The 20,840-nt window shown below is 45.2% G+C and overlaps 1 protein-coding gene across 1 annotated transcript in view; it reads right to left on the bottom strand.

The window, feature by feature from the left end:
* Positions 1–1,443: 1,443 nt before the first annotated feature.
* Positions 1,444–20,840, bottom strand: part of LOC120935596 (3-galactosyl-N-acetylglucosaminide 4-alpha-L-fucosyltransferase FUT3-like) — a 35,918-nt gene continuing 16,521 nt past the window's right edge. Inside the window, exon 2 of the mRNA XM_040347644.1 lies at positions 1,444–2,470. Within this exon, the coding sequence (XP_040203578.1) occupies positions 1,444–2,403 (960 nt within the window). The 5' untranslated portion in view covers positions 2,404–2,470. The remainder of the gene's footprint in view (positions 2,471–20,840) is intronic.

The following is a 20,840-nucleotide window of genomic DNA, read 5'->3' as shown; positions in this document are numbered from 1 at the left end:
TCGCAGGATACTGGTGCGGGATAGGGTGGAGGATCGGAGGTATGGCTGATAACAAGCCAAGTGGGCGGGAAGCCAGATGGATATGCAGGCGTTCTGGATCGAATAATCAGAAGAAATCTGTATAGTGGGCCATACGGGAATGCTACACTGGCTGTAATCTGGAGATGGTTGCTGCCACCAAACTAAGACGACATGTATCGGGACTAAGCCCTTCGTCGACCTTGTACGATGTATTTTGCAACTTTATCATTAATAAACTTTGATTGTGAAAAAAACCCTGAAAAGCAGCTCCCCCTTCATCTCTATCCAGTCATGATAAGTCACATGACAAGGGGAGAGAGGAAGGACAGACTGTCTTCACTCTCCTGAAGTGCCACACTGAGACTGAGGCAAGTTATGCAACCGCTTCCCTGAAATTAACCATTATGCCCAGGGCAGCTGCCCCTCCTCCTGCCCACCCCTTGTCCCTGCCAGGGACTGACAACTCATGGGGCCCCTAGGCAATAAATTATGGGGTCACACAGTATACACACACACACACACACACACACAAAAAGGTACTGGAGGAGGCGGTGCAGCTATAATCTTGGGATAAAAAAAAAACATTTTACATACTGTCCCTGGTTTTACCAAGGCTGGCAACCCTGATAGGTCCCCCTAGTGGCATGGTGCCCTCGGGCATTGCCCAAATGGTCAGTCTGCCCATGGTCCCAGCCCTGTACCTCACCCACCTAATCCCACAACACCATCCAAAAAAGGTTTTAGACGCACTTCGTAAAAAAACATTAGCCCATGATAAACTGACCCTTTCATGAATCTGGTTATCTGTTAGCTACAACACTTGATTTTGGATAGACAGGAATGCAATAAGTTCACTTGAACCATTCAGCAATACTTGGTATTGTCCTATAAGGAGGAGCCTCTTTCAATGCTCTACATATTTTGCAGTATACTGATTGAAAACCAGTTTTGGAGAGCGTTGGCCGATATCTGAACCTCCAACTAAAATACTTTTGGTATCTCTTCTGATCTTTATCCAAACCTTTATCCAAACCCAGAAGATATTCAGCCAGTGAAAGACAGAATTGCATTTAAAGCACTCTGCCTGACACATAAGTGCATCCATGGGAAGGCTCCTAGATATCTATGCGACAAGATCAAACCGCACAATTGCAACCGCATTCTGCGATCCACCGACCAAAATCTGGTCAAGGTTCCTAAAACCAAATACAAGTCCAAAGGAGAAAGAAGGTTTGCTTTCCAGGGCCCCAGGCTTTGGAATGCTTTACCAACCAGCATTCGGTTGGAGCAAAACCACCTGTCCTTCAGAAGGCAGATCAAAACCCTGCTTTTCTGAAAGGCATGAGACACAAACAACAAGCGCCCAGAGGCGATTCAGTTCGCATGTGCCGCGCTATATAAATTTTTCATTCATTCATTCATTCATTCATTCAGTTCTTGGGGAGATGAAAAGTCGTCAACATGAATAAAAGCATCGGGTGGAATAAAACGCTCATAATTTTTACGTGGAGGACCTATGACGATGGGCACAGTTCCTGCCATCAGTGAATTTTTCCAGAACTTTTCCGTGATGTAATCCTCATGTATGGAATTCTCAAAGGCGAGGTAGAACTTATATGTGGCCAGAGTTTGCAAAGTCTCGTTCCGTGGAAGAGGCAAGCCGTTTTTTCCATAGATGTCGATTGGAATGTATTTCTTTAACTCCTCACAATATTGGGTTCTCCTGTACTTTGTATTCCAGTTGCTCACCACCAAGGCCACCAACTTTGACTTTTGGGGGATTGTAAAATTTATTTTTCCATCAACTTTTTCTAGCGCTCCATTCGGAACAGATATATCTGAATCAAGTCGGTAGGACATGGTGAGGTTTATTTTGTTGTCCATGAGCTTTAAATTTGGGCAGTTGGTTGGAGACTCCACACTAAACCAGATCCAGTATTGATTGGATGGTCTTGGCTCTGGAGGTAAAAGCTTTTCTGACTTGTATACATCCCTATGACTAATAACAACAGCGTCTGCTATGGAGTACGCATTTCGGTTCAAGGTGTAGAAACAACCAGAGTTTTCATTTCTTGGACAACTATTTAGAGGAAACTGATAACCTAATGGCCACGTCCAAATGAGGATGGTCAGCAGAGACCTATTGAAGGTCTCCAATATCTCAGTTGGCGTTGGTGGCTTTGTCACAGTCAGTTGATTTGATGTCACCGAGAACTCAGTCACAGAGTCTGTCGTCACCTTTGGCCTGTGTTTTATTTCAACATCTGTGACCGACTGTCTTTCTATATGAAAAGAAGCAAACAAAACGTAGGAAATGGCTCCCAGTAATAACATGCTGAAGTAGACCAAAGTCCATTTTGAGGATAGTTTTAGGAAATCCATATGGAAGTGAAGCGGTTCTTGTATACGAGTTTAACATGCAAGCTCACCTTAATATTTAGCTCTGTTCCTGGGGGACAAAAAAATAAATACATGTAAGTGGCATGTAGAAACATTTATGGCAACATTAAAAGAAAAGAAAAAACACACATTCAAAGTGCATAGACCCAACAGACCTTTCGAGGACTACCTTTTTTTTGTGTCTCAATTGAAGTTTCTGTTTAGTGACAAACCAAAGAAAAAAAAAAAAAGTTGGAGTTGGGATTAGAGCTTCCAGATTATCTTTTGTGGGGGGGGGGGGGGGGGGGGTATATTTAGTTATTCTTTATACAAAATTCAAATTGAGCGATCGTTTTTTTACCGATTGAATAGTTCGAAAATGATTATACCAAATGAAATAAACCATTTTGTTCAGAGATTCTGATACATCCGAATCTCGGAATAACCAAAAATTCATCTGAATTTACATTTGGACTGAAACGAATTGCACGTGTCTACAGTAGCTGGCAGTAAGGAGGAGTAGGAGGATATGGGCCATGCGTCTAGGGAAACGCATCAATCTATCCCAAACCTTGTGCAGCGCCTGTGTACTTTATTGTACCGGTGCTAGTTAAATTTAGATGGAGATCAGAGTGTAGTTAAACTCTGATCCAGATTGTTAGTTGTAAAATAGGGTCTCTGCCTCAGCTTGGCTGTGCTGCAGGCTTATTCTGTTATACTGGGGTGTTCTTCCAGCCCCAGTGCTGCAGGTGGCAGCAGTGGAGTCAAGGCTTGGGTGCTCTTTCCCAGCAGCCAATCAGGAGGGCTGCTGTATGACTTCGCTGTGCATGATGGGGAGGGGTATTTATGGGGCAAACGCCATTGGTTCTGGGACTTCGAGTGTGGCACCCACCTTTAGGGTGACCACATCACGGCGCCCCGGTGTTATGGGCTACCTGGCCGGGGCATGCGTGCCACGTGGTGTTCCTGGTTTCCCAGGACCATGTTTGCCCGGAGCATCTGAACAGCGACAGGGACCCAGCGAGCGACTGGGTTCCCACCTTTGAGGATCCCAAGCTGTATTTGCTGTTCGGTGGGGAGTTCGTCGGAGGAGCGCCATTGAGAGGTTGGCGGTCCAAAAGGGCCTCGACAAACCACCGGGAATCGAGGTAGCCAGACACTGAGGGATTGATCACCTGTCAGTGGGTACCTGGGCGACAAGTTGGAAGGAGATTTTGGCGTAACTCATTTAAGGAGGATCATCTCCGTAACCACAAACCAGAGAGGGCCTGTGGCAAAGGTACCTTTTTGATGTTCACCAAGGAGGGTCTGTGGCAGGGACTTTATCCTACAAATGTTCGAGTGACACTCCGGCTGCCAGGTCAGTGAGAGAGGCCTGTCCGGGTACACTAAACCCACTCACAAAGGAGTGGCTCAGAGAAGTGTTACGTTTGGGAGCAGGACTGTTTCCCTATCATCACGCCTGAATCTGCTGCCCTTTTCTCTTTTTCAACTTTACTTTCCTCACGACAAGTTTACTGTTTTTACCCAAGTGGGTAATAAAGAGCACAGCAAAGAATACCTGTTGCGGACATTCCTTTACTTCTACTAAATGCAGAATGCATCATCCACCCCTAGGAATTTGGGGGAGGCATGAGGTAAATGTGCCACCCAAAAAAAACAGAAGCTCCTCCGGGAGTAATGCTACACTTGGGTATTGTACATTGATGGGGTGAAATTGCTGACACTGGATTAGGACTCCTCTTCTGAGGGCAATTTGTTGCAAATGGGCTTTCATACCGAAATGCCTGTGCAAGGACAGGATTTATAAAATACAGAGGGACCATTTTTGGGTGGCAAAACTTACCAGCAAGAGGCTGTCCTTTTGAGAGCGCCCCACAATGGGACTGGTCAGGTTTGGCAGGCAGCATGTCAGGGGACAGGTTTTTATTTTTTAATAAATAGCTTGTAAAAATCTGTTTGTATTGTTATTTACTTTTGGTAAATGAGTAGGCAGGGCCACCATCAGGGGGATTCAGGCAGTACACCTGTAAGGGGCCCGGATGGCAACCCCCCCCCCTTTTTTTTTTTTTATAAAAAAAACAAAAAAAAACAATCTATTTTTATTAAAGGGTACAGAGGTCCCCAGATGGCTACCCCCCCTTTTTTTTAATAATATATATATATATATATATATATATATATATATATATATATATATATATATATGTGTGTGTTTTGTAAGGGGGCTCAGAGGTCCCCAGGGCAACCCCCCCCCCCAATTTGTGGCACCCCCGCTTCTTAATTTGAGGTGGCAGCACCCCCCACGGTTTTCTACTCCAAGGGGCCCATGCGTGAAGCTGTGTAAGGGGCCCCATAATTCCTGATGGTGGCTCTGCACGTAGGGGTACCCTATGCTCATTCCCATAGGGGGCAGGGCGGGATCAGGAAGTTCCCTTATTAAGGGGTGCTTATAGATTCTGATAGGTCACCCCCCCCCCCTCACAACCACCAGACCAGGGTTGTGGTAAAGAGGTCCTTGTCTTCAACATAGTGACAAGGTGCTTTAATGGGGTATCCCTCTTGTTAAGGCCATGTGGTCTGATATGGTTTGGGGTGGGGGGTGCTTGCCACATCCCCCTTTCCAAGGGTTTAGTATCGATTTTGGGGGTGAACCCCAATGCCATTTTTTTTTTACATTTTGGCATCGGATTCCCTTCAAAAATCCAGACTAGAGGGGCTATAAAAAAAAAAATTCTAAGCCAGTTCTTCTCCCACTGACAGCAGACGAGTCATTGTTGTTAAAGCCGAGTTCCACCCATTTAAAAGTCAGCAGCTACAAAAAGTGTAGCTGCTGACTTATTCACACACACTTACCTGTCCCACGGTCCAGCGATGCGGGTGCACGAAGCCCCGCTTCTCTCCAAGGCACCAACATTTTAACTGGGCGCCCAGCCAGGCATGCACTGCGTGAGCCGCAAGTGGCCGGGCAATCTTGTGGGAACTTTGACGTATCCCAGAAGATTGCAGGGAGGCAGGGGAGGGATGGGGGTGGGACGAGGTGGGTACCCGCTCCCCCCCCTCCAAAAAAATGTAAATAAATATGACATGCAAGATGTGGCATGTCAGGGGGTCACCAGCACTAAAAGCAGAAGTTCCATTTTTGGATGGAATTCCGCTTTAAGGTCGCAGCAGCCGCCTGCTCCTTTACTGATTATTCCGAATGGAACAAATGCTGAACAAAACAAATTCCAAAATCAAAAATCGGTTAAAAAATGATCACTCCTGTTACCCTGCACTCTGTACGTAGCACACTCCTGAACATTGTATTCTGTATGTAGAAAATGTATTTATTGCCCTTTAACACACTCTCACTCTTTGGGCAATTTAGCTTTGGGGTGCACACCCTAATGCAATTGGCCACACACACCTATGCAAGCACATAAATCACACTGGGGATGCCATTATAGCAAAAAAATACAAAAAAATTAAAACTTAATTTCATTTGATGGACACCTACCATTAGGGACTGACCTCTGTCTGATCCATTATATTACAATTCATCCTCCCTCTTCAATCCTAGTTTTAATACTCCTCCAGCCTTCTCATAAACCTCTCCCCCAGCACTGCAGAGCCCTTTCCATTTGGGTGCAAACTATCTAGACTCTAGATTCTAGAGCATATAGGTTGCACCCAATGAAAAGTCAGCCCTGTGCTCTAGAAATCCAAATCCCTCCTCCTCGTGTAGCGCCTGGTTACTTTTCAGAACCGGTGCTAGTGTAAATTTAGAGGAGGTCAGAGAGTTAAGCGACTCTGACCAGGTTTTTTTATAATTGCTTATTTTCTTTATTTTTTCCAAATTGTACCACATACACAAAAACAAATAACAGTAACAAAAGAAAATATAAGAAGACATATCAATACATAAAAAAAAAACCTTCATACATTACATTACCCCCCCCCCCATGAGCACCATCAGCCTCCCCTTCCCTCTCCTCCAGTCCCCCCCGTCCCGCCCCCCACCTACAAAAGGCAGGGAAGGACGCCAGGGAGGGAAAGAGGGAGGAGGGGGAAAAGGAAAGAGGAAGAGAAAGAGCGAAAAAAACAAGAGAAAAAAAACCCCTTCCCCTCCCCTTCCTCCCGATCGGACCCCCGACCCGCGGAAAGGCAGGGACGTACATGTACGCCCATATGCCTGTACGTGCCATTCTGTGGACGTACATATACATGCGGCGGTCGTTAAGTGGTTAATGACACCCCCAGATCGGTTTACAGAACGCATTGTGAACTCGTACAGGAATGAAATTGCATAGGTGGGAACACCCATGCGATCTGATTCTAGTGCGGGGGGAAAAACAAGTCCCTGAACTTATTTCTGTAAGAATCTAATGCGAGTTAAGCCATATAACTGTATGACTGAACTCGCATCTCACAGACATTGCATGTGATCAGCACTGCAGGTGCCGATCACATGCAATGTCTGTAATTGAGCTAGTGTGAGCCTGGGCTAAGTGTCTGAGCTGTTGCAGAACTACTTGGAGTGGGAGCAGTGGGGGCCCATGCATTATGGGTGCACAGGCGCCACCCCCATCCCTGCTGCAGACCCCTATCCATGCACCCTGCCCCTTTCAGGACACCGGACGCATGGATTCCTATGGTGGGGTGTTTTTTTGGTAGCACCTGATTGGAGCCAGATGCTCTAATAGGCTTCAAAACAGGGTGGGACCGAGAGGCAGAGAGTGTGCCCCGATCCCACCCAATTGTGTGCGATGGCAAATGAATTTGAGCTATTTTCACACTAACATTCCTTTCCACCGATCAGGAGAGGGAGGAATGTTAGACCTGTTTCCCGATTGGCCAAATTGCCAGTCGATCCTATTGGATGCCTGGTGCTTAGGAAGAGCAGGCACGAACAGAGAAGACATGCGCTGGACTTGAGGAAGGACACCGCCGCTGCTGCTGCTTTGCAGGAGACAGTCAGGACACCACAGCCTGGCGGTAAGTGCCGCAAGCGATGGGTGCCATGAGCTGTCAGTGCCAATCTGTGAGGCTGAGCTGATGCTATATTCAGTGATCAGTGATGCTATATACAGTACTCAGAAATGTGAGGATGAACTGTATATACCCTGATCTGTGAGGCTGAGCTGTATACTCTGTCCTGTGATCAGTGGCGGCCCGTCCATAGGGGGCGCCTGGGCGCCGCCCCCCACCCCCCCAAGGCTGCAAAAAAAAAAAAAATGAAAAAAAAAATGAAAAAAAAGTCCCTTTTAATTTTTTTTTTTTTTTTTATTTTAAGTTCTTTAAGTTTACTCTGCTAGGGCGCTGGCCACTGTGAACTATGAGAGCGTTCATGTCACTGCAATCCCGTGATTGCAGGCGAGACGCTACATTTGCAGGGTTTTGTGTTGATTCGAGGCGCAGAGCTAATAGCCCCAGCACTCTCATTGGTCAGACTTCTGCCTGTCTTTGTGTCTGACCATTAGCAATCACTGTAGGACTTGGGAGGTGCTTCCCCCCCCCCCAGCAGCCGTCTTACTTTCACTTTCTGTTCTAGTGAAGTCAGGAAGACTGTAGCTGGAGGGACTATTTATTTTTTCCTTTCTGCTCCTATGTGGATGTACACTGGCTGCATTTGAAGTACTAGGCTCACACTGCCTCCTTCCTCCATCCATCTCCATGTGACAGCCAGCAGTGCACACTGAAAACAGAGAAGGTACAGTACTCCGAGGGTCAGGACGAGGGGGAGGGGGGGAAGTAAATGTTTCACTGACTCCTGATAACAGCTCACTGCACACTAGGCTCAGCCTTATATATTGCAGGAAATAACGTTCTTCCCCTGTGACAGGTTACCCTCAGACTGCTGCTATCTCACTGTTTATTGAACTTGAGGACATAGGTTAAGTCTTTACTTCCCTGCATTTGTTTTGTTGGTTTCTCTGATTACCTACTGGAGGTAGGGTATATGAGCCCAGGTTCAGACTACTGCGATTTAAGACATGGCATGTGATTTTCACCCGCACTGTGGTGTGAATCGCATGCGATGTCAGTGAGATGTGAGTTCAGCCATACAGTTGTTTGGCTGAACTCGCATTAGATTCGCAGGGAAAAAAAGTGCAGGGACTTATTTTCCCCCCACACTGAAATTGGATCGCATGGGTGTTCTCACCTATGCGATGCGATTTCTGTGAGTTCACAGTTCACACTGCGATCTGTGAACCGATCTGGGGGTGCCATTAACATTGTAATGACACCCGCAGCTGTTCGTAGAGGGCAGTGTGAACTGCCAGCAGGAGAAATGCGATGCGGGAACCAACGCTGAAATCGCACTGGTTCCCGCATCACAATCAGTGTGAACCCAGGCTAAAGGAGAAGGATCATCTCATAAAACCAGGGCTGGTGCTCCATGCTTCTAGATTAGAAGCATCCACTATTTTAGAATTCAACTGTTTGTTAAACCTGGGTGTATTACAAGGATGAGGATGATGATGACCAGTGTATTATACAATGATGAGGATAAAGATGACGGGTGTATTATACAATGATGAGGAGGATGATGATGATGATAATGATGGGTTTATAATGATGGGTGTATAATATGGGGATGACGATGACGGGTGTATTATACAATGATGAGGAGTATGATGATGATAATGATGGGTGTATAATATGGGGATGACGATGATGGGTGTATTATACAATGATGAGGAGTATGATGATGATAATGATGGGTGTATAATATGGGGATGACGATGATGGGTGTATTATACAATGATGAGGAGTATGATGATGATAATGATGGGTGTATAATATGGGGATGACGAAGACGGGTGTATTATACAATGATGAGGAGTATGATGATGATGATAATGATGGGTGTATAATATGGGGATGAGGATGATGGGTGTATTATACAATGATGAGGAGTATGATGATGATGATAATGATGGGTGTATAATATGGGGATGACGAAGACGGGTGTATTATACAATGATGAGGAGTATGATGATGATGATAATGATGGGTGTATAATATGGGGATGACGATGATGGGTGTATTATACAATGAGGAGGAGTATGATGATGATAATGATGGGTGTATAATATGGGGATGACGATGATGGGTGTATTATACAATGATGAGGAGTATGATGATGATAATGATGGGTGTATAATATGGGGATGACGATGATGGGTGTATTATACAATGATGAGGAGTATGATGATGATAATGATGGGTGTATAATATGGGGATGACGAAGACGGGTGTATTATACAATGATGAGGAGTATGATGATGATGATAATGATGGGTGTATAATATGGGGATGACGATGATGGGTGTATTATACAATGAGGAGGAGTATGATGATGATAATGATGGGTGTATAATATGGGGATGACGATGATGGGTGTATTATACAATGATGAGGAGTATGATGATGATAATGATGGGTGTATAATATGGGGATGACGATGATGGGTGTATTATACAATGATGAGGAGTATGATGATGATAATGATGGGTGTATAATATGGGGATGACGATGATGGGTGTATTATACAATGATGAGGAGTATGATGATGATAATGATGGGTGTATAATATGGGGATGACGAAGACGGGTGTATTATACAATGATGAGGAGTATGATGATGATGATAATGATGGGTGTATAATATGGGGATGACGATGATGGGTGTATTATACAATGAGGAGGAGTATGATGATGATAATGATGGGTGTATAATATGGGGATGACGATGATGGGTGTATTATACAATGATGAGGAGTATGATGATGATAATGATGGGTGTATAATATGGGGATGACGATGATGGGTGTATTATACAATGATGAGGAGTATGATGATGATAATGATGGGTGTATAATATGGGGATGACGATGATGGGTGTATTATACAATGATGAGGAGTATGATGATGATGATAATGATGGGTGTATAATATGGGGATGACGATGATGGGTGTATTATACAATGATGAGGAGTATGATGATGATGATAATGATGGGTGTATAATATGGGGATGACGATGATGGGTGTATTATACAATGATGAGGAGTATGATGATGATAATGATAATGATGGGTGTATAATATGGGGATGACGATGATGGGTGTATTATACAATGATGAGGAGTATGATGATGATGATAATGATGGGTGTATAATATGGGGATGACGATGATGGGTGTATTATACAATGATGAGGAGTATGATGATGATAATGATAATGATGGGTGTATAATATGGGGATGACGATGATGGGTGTATTATACAATGGGAGGAGTATGATGATGATAATGATGGGTGTATAATATGGGGATGACGATGACGGGTGTATTATACAATGATGAGGAGTATGATGATGATGATGATGATGGGTGTATTATACAATGACTGGAGCCTCAGGGGGTCAGACAGTGTCATTGAGTGTGCCACATCATGTCTCGTTGGCTGCTTTGCAATACATTATTTTGGGGATTTCTGCCATGCCATGTGCTGACTATGTTACACTACATAATAGTCACAAATTGTGAGTACATCTGTCCTGTAATGTATACAGCTATATACACCCATCTGTATATAGAGACCATCCTCCATCATCACTGACTGCAGATATACATCATTATTATTGTATTTTTATTTTATTTCAGGTACTTCTATAGCGCCGTCAACACATACTGGGGCCAATTTAGACAGGATCCAATTAACCTCCCAGCATGTCCTGTTACTGTATACATAGCTGTATACAGGACAGATGATGTATATCTGCAGTCAGTGATGATGGAGGAAGGTCTCTATATACAGGAAGGAAGGTTGGTGTATATAGCTAGCTGTATACAGGACAGATCAGTGCTTTAACTGGGCCGGAACGCGGCGGTACTCAGTACCGCCACTTCCAAAAATGGCCCTGGAGAGTACCAGCACCTCTCCGTGCGCCCAGTACGTGGGTTTACAGTACCGGAACGCAGCCGGTGGGCTTGTCGAGTTGCGGGCCTGTAATGTGTGTCAGACAGGCAGCGCAGTCACAATAGAAACTGTATGCCGCCCGCCGGAGCAGACTCACTGCTGCCGAGTGCGCTCCTGGCTCCCTTTCCTCTGTCCTGTCACTCCTGTCCTGTGCGTTTCCTCGACCCCCCCCCCCATGGAGGAGAGTTGGTTCATTCCCCGGCGTGCGCCGCGTGACGTCACGCCGGAGGCGAGGTGAGAGGTGAGAGGAGGACTCGCGCAGGGAGCTGTGTCGGCGGCAAGGAAAGAAGCCCAAGTCACGAGGAGCCTCAGCTTTGCCTGCGTCTACAGTTCCTAGTGCTGCTACTGTCTGGATCCTGGACTCAGGACTGCAACAGAAGAGAGTAAGAAAATAATTGACTGTATTGGAGGGAGGGGGGGGGTTGGACTGAGGTGACCATCAGTTTTTTAATAAAAAAATGGCAGAAAAAAATATTTTTTAGTTATTTTGAGCTTGCCTTCTCTAACTAAAAAAAACCTCCATTAATTGCAGCCTCACTGTGCCACCAAACGCAGCCACTGTGCCCATCAAACGCAGCCACTGTGCCCATCAAACGCAGCCACTGTGCCATCAATTGTCGCCACTCTGCCCATCACATGCAGCAACTGTGCCACCAAACGCAGCCACTGTGCCATCACATGCAGCCACTGTGCGAACACACGCAGCCACAGTGCCATCAATTGTCGCCACTGTGCCATCACATGCAGCCACTGTGCCAACTCACACTGCCACTGTGCCATCAATTGTCGCCACTGTGCCATCACATGCAGCCACTGTGCCTATCAAATGCAGCCACTGTGCCATCACACGCAGCCACTGTGCCATCACACGCAGCCACTGTGCCATCACACGCAGCCACTGTGCCACCAAACGCAGCCACTGTGCCCATCTAATTCAGCCACTGTGCCCATCTAATGCAGCCACTGTGCCCATCTAATGCAGCCACTGTGCCCATCAAATGCAGCCACTGTGCCCATCACACGCAGCCAAGGGTATTTTCATGTTCAGTATTGGGGGGGGGGGGAGCACCAGCGCCTAATAGAGTACCGGCACCTCTTTTGGCCCACTTAAAGCACTGGGACAGATGATGTATACCTTCATACCCTGATCTGTGAGGCTGAGCTGTATATTCTGTCCTGTGATGCTAGGGCTGTATACTCTGTCCTGTGATGCTAGGGCTGTATACTCTGTCCTGTGATGCTAGGGCTGTATACTCTGTCCTGTGATGCTAGAGCTGTATACTCTGTCCTGTGATGCTGGGGCTGTATACTCTGTCCTGTGATGCTGGCGCTGTATACTCTTTCCTGTGATGCTGGGGCTGTATACTCTGTCCTGTGATGCTGAGCTGTATACTCTGTCCTGTGATGCTAGGGCTGTATACACTGTCCTGTGATGCTAGAGCTGTATACTCTGTCCTGTGATGCTAGGGCTGTATACACTGTCCTGTGATGCTAGGGCTGTATACTCTGTCCTGTGATGCTAGGGCTGTATACTCTGTCCTGTGATGCTAGGGCTGTATACACTGTCCTGTGATGCTAGAGCTGTATACTCTGTCCTGTGATGCTAGGGCTGTATACACTGTCCTGTGATGCTAGGGCTGTATACTCTGTCCTGTGATGCTAGGGCTGTATACTCTGTCCTGTGATGCTAGGGCTGTATACTCCTGACACTATGGGTGGAATACAGGGGATGGTGTGGGTGGAGTATGTAAGGGGTGGGGCTTATGGGAAGTGGTACAGTGTTACGAAAAAAAGGAAATAAAAAAAAAAAGGAAAAATAGGAATCAGTATCAGTGAGTACTTGAGGAAAAGTATCGGTACTTGTATTTGTAGATTTGACGGTGCCCTGCGTAGAGAACTACTTTGCTGTGAGCTTCTGTTTGCCCAAATTAAGGTATGTGGTTCTAGATCCTCCCTCATGTGCAGTGCTAGCAGTCTGCCCCTCTCTCACATTGGTGTATCTATACTGTGGATGTGTAATGTCTCGTTTTATCCTTGTTTTACCCTCAGGTTCCAAGGCTTATACGAAGCAAAAGATTTGACGGTGCCCTGCGTAGAGAACTACTTTACTGTGAGCTTCTGTTTGCCCAAATTAAGATATGTGGTTCTAGATCCCCCCCATGTGCAGCGCTAGCAGTATCCCCCTCTCACATTGGTGTATCTATTTCTTGTGGATGTGTAATGTCTCATTTTATCCTTGTTTTACCCTCAGGTCTCTGGCTCATACAAAGGAAAAATATTTGACAGTGCCCTGCATATAGAACTACTTTGCTGTGAGCTTCTGTTTGCCCAAATTAAGGTACCGTATATACTCGAGTATAAGCCAAGATTTTCAGCTTTTTTTTTAAGGCTGAAAATACCCCCCTCGGATTATACTCGAAGCAGTGTACCTGAAATTCTTGACAGGCTGCGGGCATCCATTGTTTAAAAGTCGCGGTCTCCTCTTTGTCCCTTCCATGATAGGCGTTTCCCAGCAGACACTGTGTCAGTGTTCCGCCAATCACGGACGTTCTCTCATCCTCTGACTCAATTTCCCAGCAGACACTGTGTTCAGTGTTCCGCCAATCATGGATGTCCTCTTTTCCAAGGATGAAAGGACGTCTGTGATTGGCGGAACACTGAACACAGTGTCTGCTGGGAAACTGAGTCCGAGAGAATGTCCGTGATAAGCGGAACACTGAACACAGTGTCTGTTGGGAAACGCCTATCACGGAACAGGACCAGGAGGAGACCGCGACTTTTAAACAATGAATGGACGCCCGCAGCCTGTCAAGAATTTCAGGTACACTGACTCGGGCACAAAGAGGCTGCAATGGGCTCAGTGAGGTTGAGCACAGTGAGGTTGGGCACAGTGAGGTTAGGCACAGTGAGGTTGGGCACAGTGAGGTTGCAATGGGCACAGTGAGGCGTGCAAATGGGCATTGTTGACCCTCTTTTCCGCTTACAGTAGCTGCTGCATTTTCACCCTAGGCTTATAGTCGAGTCAATACGTTTTCCCAGTTTTTTGTGGTAAAATTAGGTACCTCGGCTTATACTCGGGTCGGCTTATACTCGAGTAAATACGGTATGTGGTTCTAGAACCTTTCATGTACAGTGCTAGCAGTCTCTGACCCTCTTTTTATAACGCTGCTGTGAGTAGATTTTTCCATTTTGAAATTGTTAAAGCCGAGTTCCACCCAATTTGACAGCTACCCGCCCCCACTTCCGGGGGATTTTGCCGAGACCTTGCCATGGCAAGATCACCGGGAAAGTCGGGCCCCCCTCTTTCCCCCACATGCGTAGTAGGGAACCGGCTGTGAAGCTGCAAGGCTTCACTGCCAGTTTTCATTACTGGCAATGGCGCGCTGTTGGCACTTGAGAGCTGGTGGAAACATTTAAGCAGAAATGCTGTCAAATACTTGTTAGTGCCCGTTCACGCTACCACGACTTGGGATCCGAAATGTGTCGCCCCAAGTCGCGCAACATGAGAAATTACATTAAAGTGAATGAGAGCCGTCTTAATGCACACTACTGAAGTCGCTCCGACTTTAGAAAAGGTTCCTGTACTAGTTTGAGGCGACTTCTAGGCGACTTTTTCATATGGATTTCAATGGAAATTGCCTCCAAAGTCAGATCTCTGTCTTAACTGAAGCAACTTTACAGGAAAAGAAAATAGTTTTCTCAGGCTAACCCCTCCCTCCCACAGAGCTGATTATTGTTTGATTGGCCACTAGCAAAGTTGCCTGTCCTGAAGGCGACTTGATGTTGCCTCGAAGTTGCCTTGAAGTTGCCTCGAAGTTGGCTTAGTTGCCTCACAAAGTCGTGCCGACTTTAATATCGCTGTAGTGTAAACCGGCACTTATGCCCTTGTTTTTCAACATGGATTAAATGTCATCCTGGTTGAGTCAGTAGTTGCTCTGATGTAGTGGAACAACTTTACTACCATGATGTAGCTGAAAGCCAGCTCGATCATGGTTCTCTTTTTCTGGGAGGGTCTCTATAGACGTCCTCCTAGAAGGTGCCTTATGCGTGGCCCCTTGGGCACACATCAGGCATGCTCCTGTGAAGTTTGTCAAAACTTACTTTACTTTATTTTATTTTATTTTTTGATTTAAAGGTGACATTTTTTAAATTGCATTTGTTCTGTTAGGCCCCCCTTTTTTTTCTCTTCTAGTCTTCCTGGTTTTCTAATTTGAAAGTTGAAAAATAGCACTTTAGTGTGTTCTGTGATTATTAACATCAACACGTTATGATTCCAAATCGGCTTCCCAGGCAGAGCACACGGGCTTCCACAATCAACTTTACTCATGTAATGTAATTGAGACAGCTAAGAGGTCTGGCTGTGTCAATTACAATACTAATCGCCCTAAAATATAACATTTAAGGTCCAGTTCACTACTAGTATATTCTTAGAGTGTGGTAGGACCTGAAGAAGGTTGTCTTGGACCACCCAAGACGCAGTGGGTAGATAACCCCCCCCCGACTTTCACATGAAGGATGTTTAAAACTGGACCTCCTAGTTATCACTTGAAATTGAAAGTGATAGTAAAAGGTGATTGTATGTTTTATTTTAAAAAAAAAGTCTTTAATTGCCACCTCTGTGCAAGGGTTTTGCAGAGAGTGGCCCTGAACCTCCACTCCTAGGATTCCGCCGGCGGCACTCCTAGCTACTCCTTCACATTGAGTGCCCCTATTGAGCCCTGTATTCCCCGGGGGCACTCGTGCGGGCATGCTCCTCGGTCCTGCTGCGTTCATTGACACAGATAGCACACTCGGCCCCACATCGTGTGTCACTAGATTTGCTTGACAGCAGCGGGAGCCAATGGCTTCTGCTGCTATCTATCCAATGAGGACAGTGGCTGGAGCTGCTGTGCTTGTCCTCGAGGTTGAAACAATGGGTTTAGGGAAGTAAACGGGGGGGTCTCTGGGGGGCTGCTGCACAACAACAAAAAATTCAATTGAATGCATTATGGTGGAAAAACTTGGAGACTAAACAACCCCTTTAACCACTTCCAGACCGCCGCATGTATATGCACGTCGGCAGAATGGCACGTACAGGCACATTGGCGTACCTGTACGTCCCTGTCTAGACATGGGTCGGGGGTCCGATCGGGACCCCCCCCCCCCCCCCCCCCCCTACATGCGGCGGTCAGATTCCCGCGGGGAGCGATCCGGGACGATGGCGCGGCTATTCGATTATAGCCGCTCCGTCGCGATCGCTCCCCGGAGCTGAAGAACGGGGAGAGCCGTATGTAAACACGGCTTCCCCGTGCTTCACTGTGGCGGCGGCATCGATCGAGTGATCCCTTTTATAGGGAGACTCGATCGATGACGTCAGTCCTACAGCCACACCCCCCTACAGTTGTAAACACACACTAGGTGAACCCTAACTCCTACAGCGCCCCCTGTGGTTAACTCCCAAACTGCAACTGTCATTTTCACAATAAACAATGCAATTTAAATGCATTTTTTGCTGTGAAAATGACAATGGTCCCAAAAATATGTCAAAATTGTCCGAAGTGTCCGCCATAATGTCGCAGTCACCAAAAAAATCGCTGATTAGTAGTAAAAAAAATGTTTTGATAAAAATGCAATAAAAATATCCCCTATTGTGTAAACGCTATAAATTTTGCGCAAACCAACCGATAAACGCTTATTGCGTTTTTTTTTACCAAAAATATGTAGAAGAATACGTATCGGCCTAAACTGAGGAAAACTATTTTTTTTATATATATTTTTGGGGGATATTTATTATAGCAAAAAGTAAAAAATATTGCATTTTTTTCAAAATTGTTGCTCTATTTTTGTTTATAGCGCAAAAAATAAAAACTGCAGAGGTGATCAAATACCACCAAAAGAAAGCTTTATTTGTGGGGAAAAAAGGACGCCAATTTTGTTTGGGAGCCACGTCGCTCGACCGCGCAATTGTCTGTTAAAGCGACGCAGTGCCGAATTGTAAAAACCCCTTGGGTCATTTAGCGGCATATTGGTCCGGTCCTTAAGTGGTTAAATTCCAGTAAAAATCCCTGTATTTCTTGGATGGCTTCCATGTTTAGGTATCCCTTTAAATTGCAAGTCTTGTCTACCATTTCCGTACCGTGAAAGGTTGATCACATATACCAGGGATATGCAATTAGTGGACCTCCAGCTGTTGCAAAACTACAAGTCCCATGAGGCATAGCAATAATCTGACAGTCACAAGCATGACACCCAGAGGTAGAGGCATGATGGGATTTGTAGTTTTGCAACAGCTGGAGGTCTGCTAATTGCATATCCCTGACATATACCCTCAATTTCTACTTTATTAGGTACACCTTGCTAGTATCAGGTTGGACCCCATTTTGCCTTCAGAACTGCCTTAATTCTTCTCACCATTGAATGAACACAGTGATGGAAACATTCCATACAAATTTTAGTTGGTATGCAGTTGGTGAGCATGAACAGCCAATTTTTGTTGTCGTTAATTCAGACAACAATTGTCTGATGGAGCTTACACACGGTCGGATTATCCAACACAACACGTTCGTCAGACAATTATGGACATCAAATTGGATTGTGTGTACGAGGCTTTAATCTTCTATATTCAACAATGCATTAGCAACAATTTTACGTGCTGGAAAAACCAATGAAAAGACTTCTATTATCTCTTTCGATTGACTTCTCCGATGAAGCAATCTCCAGCAGCTCACTTTCATGCCGCGTACACAACGAACGTTATTCATGTCATGGAAAAAAATGAAGTTTTTCTCTACGTGATTCCTCTCAAGCCTAACTTGCATACACATGATCATGATAAAAAATGCTCGAGCAAAGCATGGTGACGTATAACACGTACAACGGCACTATTAAGGGGAAGTTCCATTCAAATGGCGCCACCCTTTGGGCTGATTATGCCAATTTTCCTTCTCATTACTTGCTTTTGAGCATGTGCGCGGTCATTAAAGCCTACATACGACCGTTTTTTACAACGAGAAAAATGAAGACAAACGTCAAGAAAAAATAGAGCAGGTTCTAAATTTTTAATGCCCATTTTTCTCGTCGAGAAAAATGCTCTGGGGCCTACACGCAAGTGCCATGGGCGCCATATGAAGGGGGCGCTGTTGAGTGGCTGGGCAGCAAGACACTTACCAGGGTCTGAGGGTCTCTTTTTACCTTCTTCCGAGCATAGGCAGGATCTCCTTTTCAGCACCTTTGCTAATGGACAATGGCAGCGCTATCCCTGCTGCGTTCAGCCATAGCCCTCCCCTGTTCTCCCAGGCTCTCCCATTCCATCTGGTCGGACTGAAAATGCACAAAGGATAAGGGAGGAACATCAGTTTCTCCCTCTTCTCTGTGAAAACTGAGGCCTTAGTTGATGAAGATTTCATCACTTCCAGTATTGGTTCTGCATTTACCTGGGCCTGGAGGACAGAGGAGGGATCAGGGGTCTAATAAACCCCAGATTTCTCCATAAAGAGGTTATGTCACTACCCAAGGTATCACAAGGTATGATAAATATCACTAGTTTTGTTAGCTGTTTTTTTGTTAAGGTTATTTGAAATATGGGTTTCAAATGTTTTCACAGGGCGCAGTTTCAGTGCTTGCCATAGGCGCTATTTTCAAATTAACGACCAATTTAAAAAATGTAATATTTCTCGTCATGAAAAAAGGTTGTGTGCGTCACTCTTGTTTTCCAAAATGTCCAGTCTTACAGGCTTGACAAGAAAGTGAATGTGCAAGATGACACAGACAAATACTAAAGGTTGTTGCAATTTCACTGCTCACTAGTATGCCTTCCTATTATGGCACCTCAACTGTCACTGATGTACGCTAAACATTTATTTTTTCTAATTAATGCCTTTCTCAACCGCTTTGTTGATAACCTTGAATATATTTTCAACAGTTGCCTTGTTACAGGGGAAACATATCCAGCAATGATGTAACATGATGCGTAAAATTAATTGGGAAGTTTATTCTGTGTCACTACTTCCATTGATAGCAATAGCAAACCAGGCATCTTCTGTATTCGCCAATGCATCAGCAATAGGGATGAGCTGAACCCCCTCCCCCCCCGTTCGGTTCGCACCAGAACCTTCGAACGGACCAAACGTTCGCGTGAACATTTAGAACCCCATTGACGTCTATGGGACTCGAACGTTCGAATTCAAAAGTGCTGATTTTAAAGCCTAATATGCAAGTTATTGTCGGAAAACGGGGTTGAGAACCCGGGTCTTTCCCAAGGGAACATGTATCAATGGAAAAAAAAGTTTTAAAAACTGTAGTTTTTTCTGGAGCAATGATTTTAATGATGATTAAAGTGAAAAAAAAATGAAAAATTCCTTTAAATATCGTACCTGCTGGGTGTCTATAGTATGCCTGTGAAGTGGCACGTGTTTAGAACTGTCCCTGCACAAAATGAGATTACTATAAGAAAAAAGTAATTTAAAACTGCTTGCGGCTTAAATGTAATGTCTGGTTCCTGCAATATGGATGAAAACTATTGAGAAAAATAGCATGGGTTTCCCCCAACTCCCCTCAGGTCATTACAAGCCCCTTTGGCCCTATATACTTTGAACAGCATTATACAGGCGGTGCAAACAAGACAGGGACTGTAGGTTTGTTGTTAAGTAGAATCTGTTTGTAATTGTGAACTGGTACTTTTTTAAAGTGTAGCTCCAGCCATAAAATCTATTTTTAAGCTTTTCTGAAAACATAGACAAGGGTTATCACCCCTGTAACATTTGTTTTGCTATCTGTGTGCATCTGTTCAGAAGATTGCAATTCAATTTCTGTCCCAATGACAAATGTTTTTTTGAAAATGTGTTTTTTTTAGTGAAACAAGGATTGGTGATAAAGCATCAGTGGACAGGAGACCCCCTTTTTATAGAAGAGAATTTCCCTTCCTAGGGGTAGATTTCCTCTAACTTCCTGTTGTCTCCTTCTGTTTGCAAGTAGGAGTTGTTTGTAAGTTGGATGTTTGAAAGTAGGGGCTTGCCGTATATATTCTGCAGAAATTTGGGCCGTAGGTGTTGGTGTTGCCACAACACTGTAAGCCATCACAGTTAGTCTTGGTGGGCGCTGGAACGCTCCCTGCTGTGTGAACTATTATATCAAGAACTGTAATTACATGCCATTGCTGAACAGTGGTAGAAAAATTGGGCCTTTGGTGCTGGCGCTGGTGCCACAACACTGTAAGTCCTCACAGTTAGGCCCTGTACACACGTCCGAGGAACTCGACGGGCAAAACACATCGTTTTGCCCGTCGAGTTCCTTGTGAAGCCGCCGAGGATCTCGGCGAGCCGAAATTTCCCATTGAACAACGAGGAAATAGAGAACATGTTCTCTATTTCCTCGCCGAGATCCTCGTCGGCTTCCTCGGGCCAAAAGTGTACACACGGCCGGGTTTCTCGGCGGAATTCAGCTCCGACCGAGTTTCTGGCTGAATTCTGCCGAGAAACTCGGTCGTGTGTACGGGG

This window comes from Rana temporaria, chromosome 4 (genome assembly GCF_905171775.1).
Source record: "Rana temporaria chromosome 4, aRanTem1.1, whole genome shotgun sequence".
Classification (NCBI taxonomy): domain Eukaryota; kingdom Metazoa; phylum Chordata; class Amphibia; order Anura; family Ranidae; genus Rana; species Rana temporaria.
Note: the sequence above shows the minus strand (reverse complement) of the source record. Positions and strands in the feature narration are given on the sequence as shown.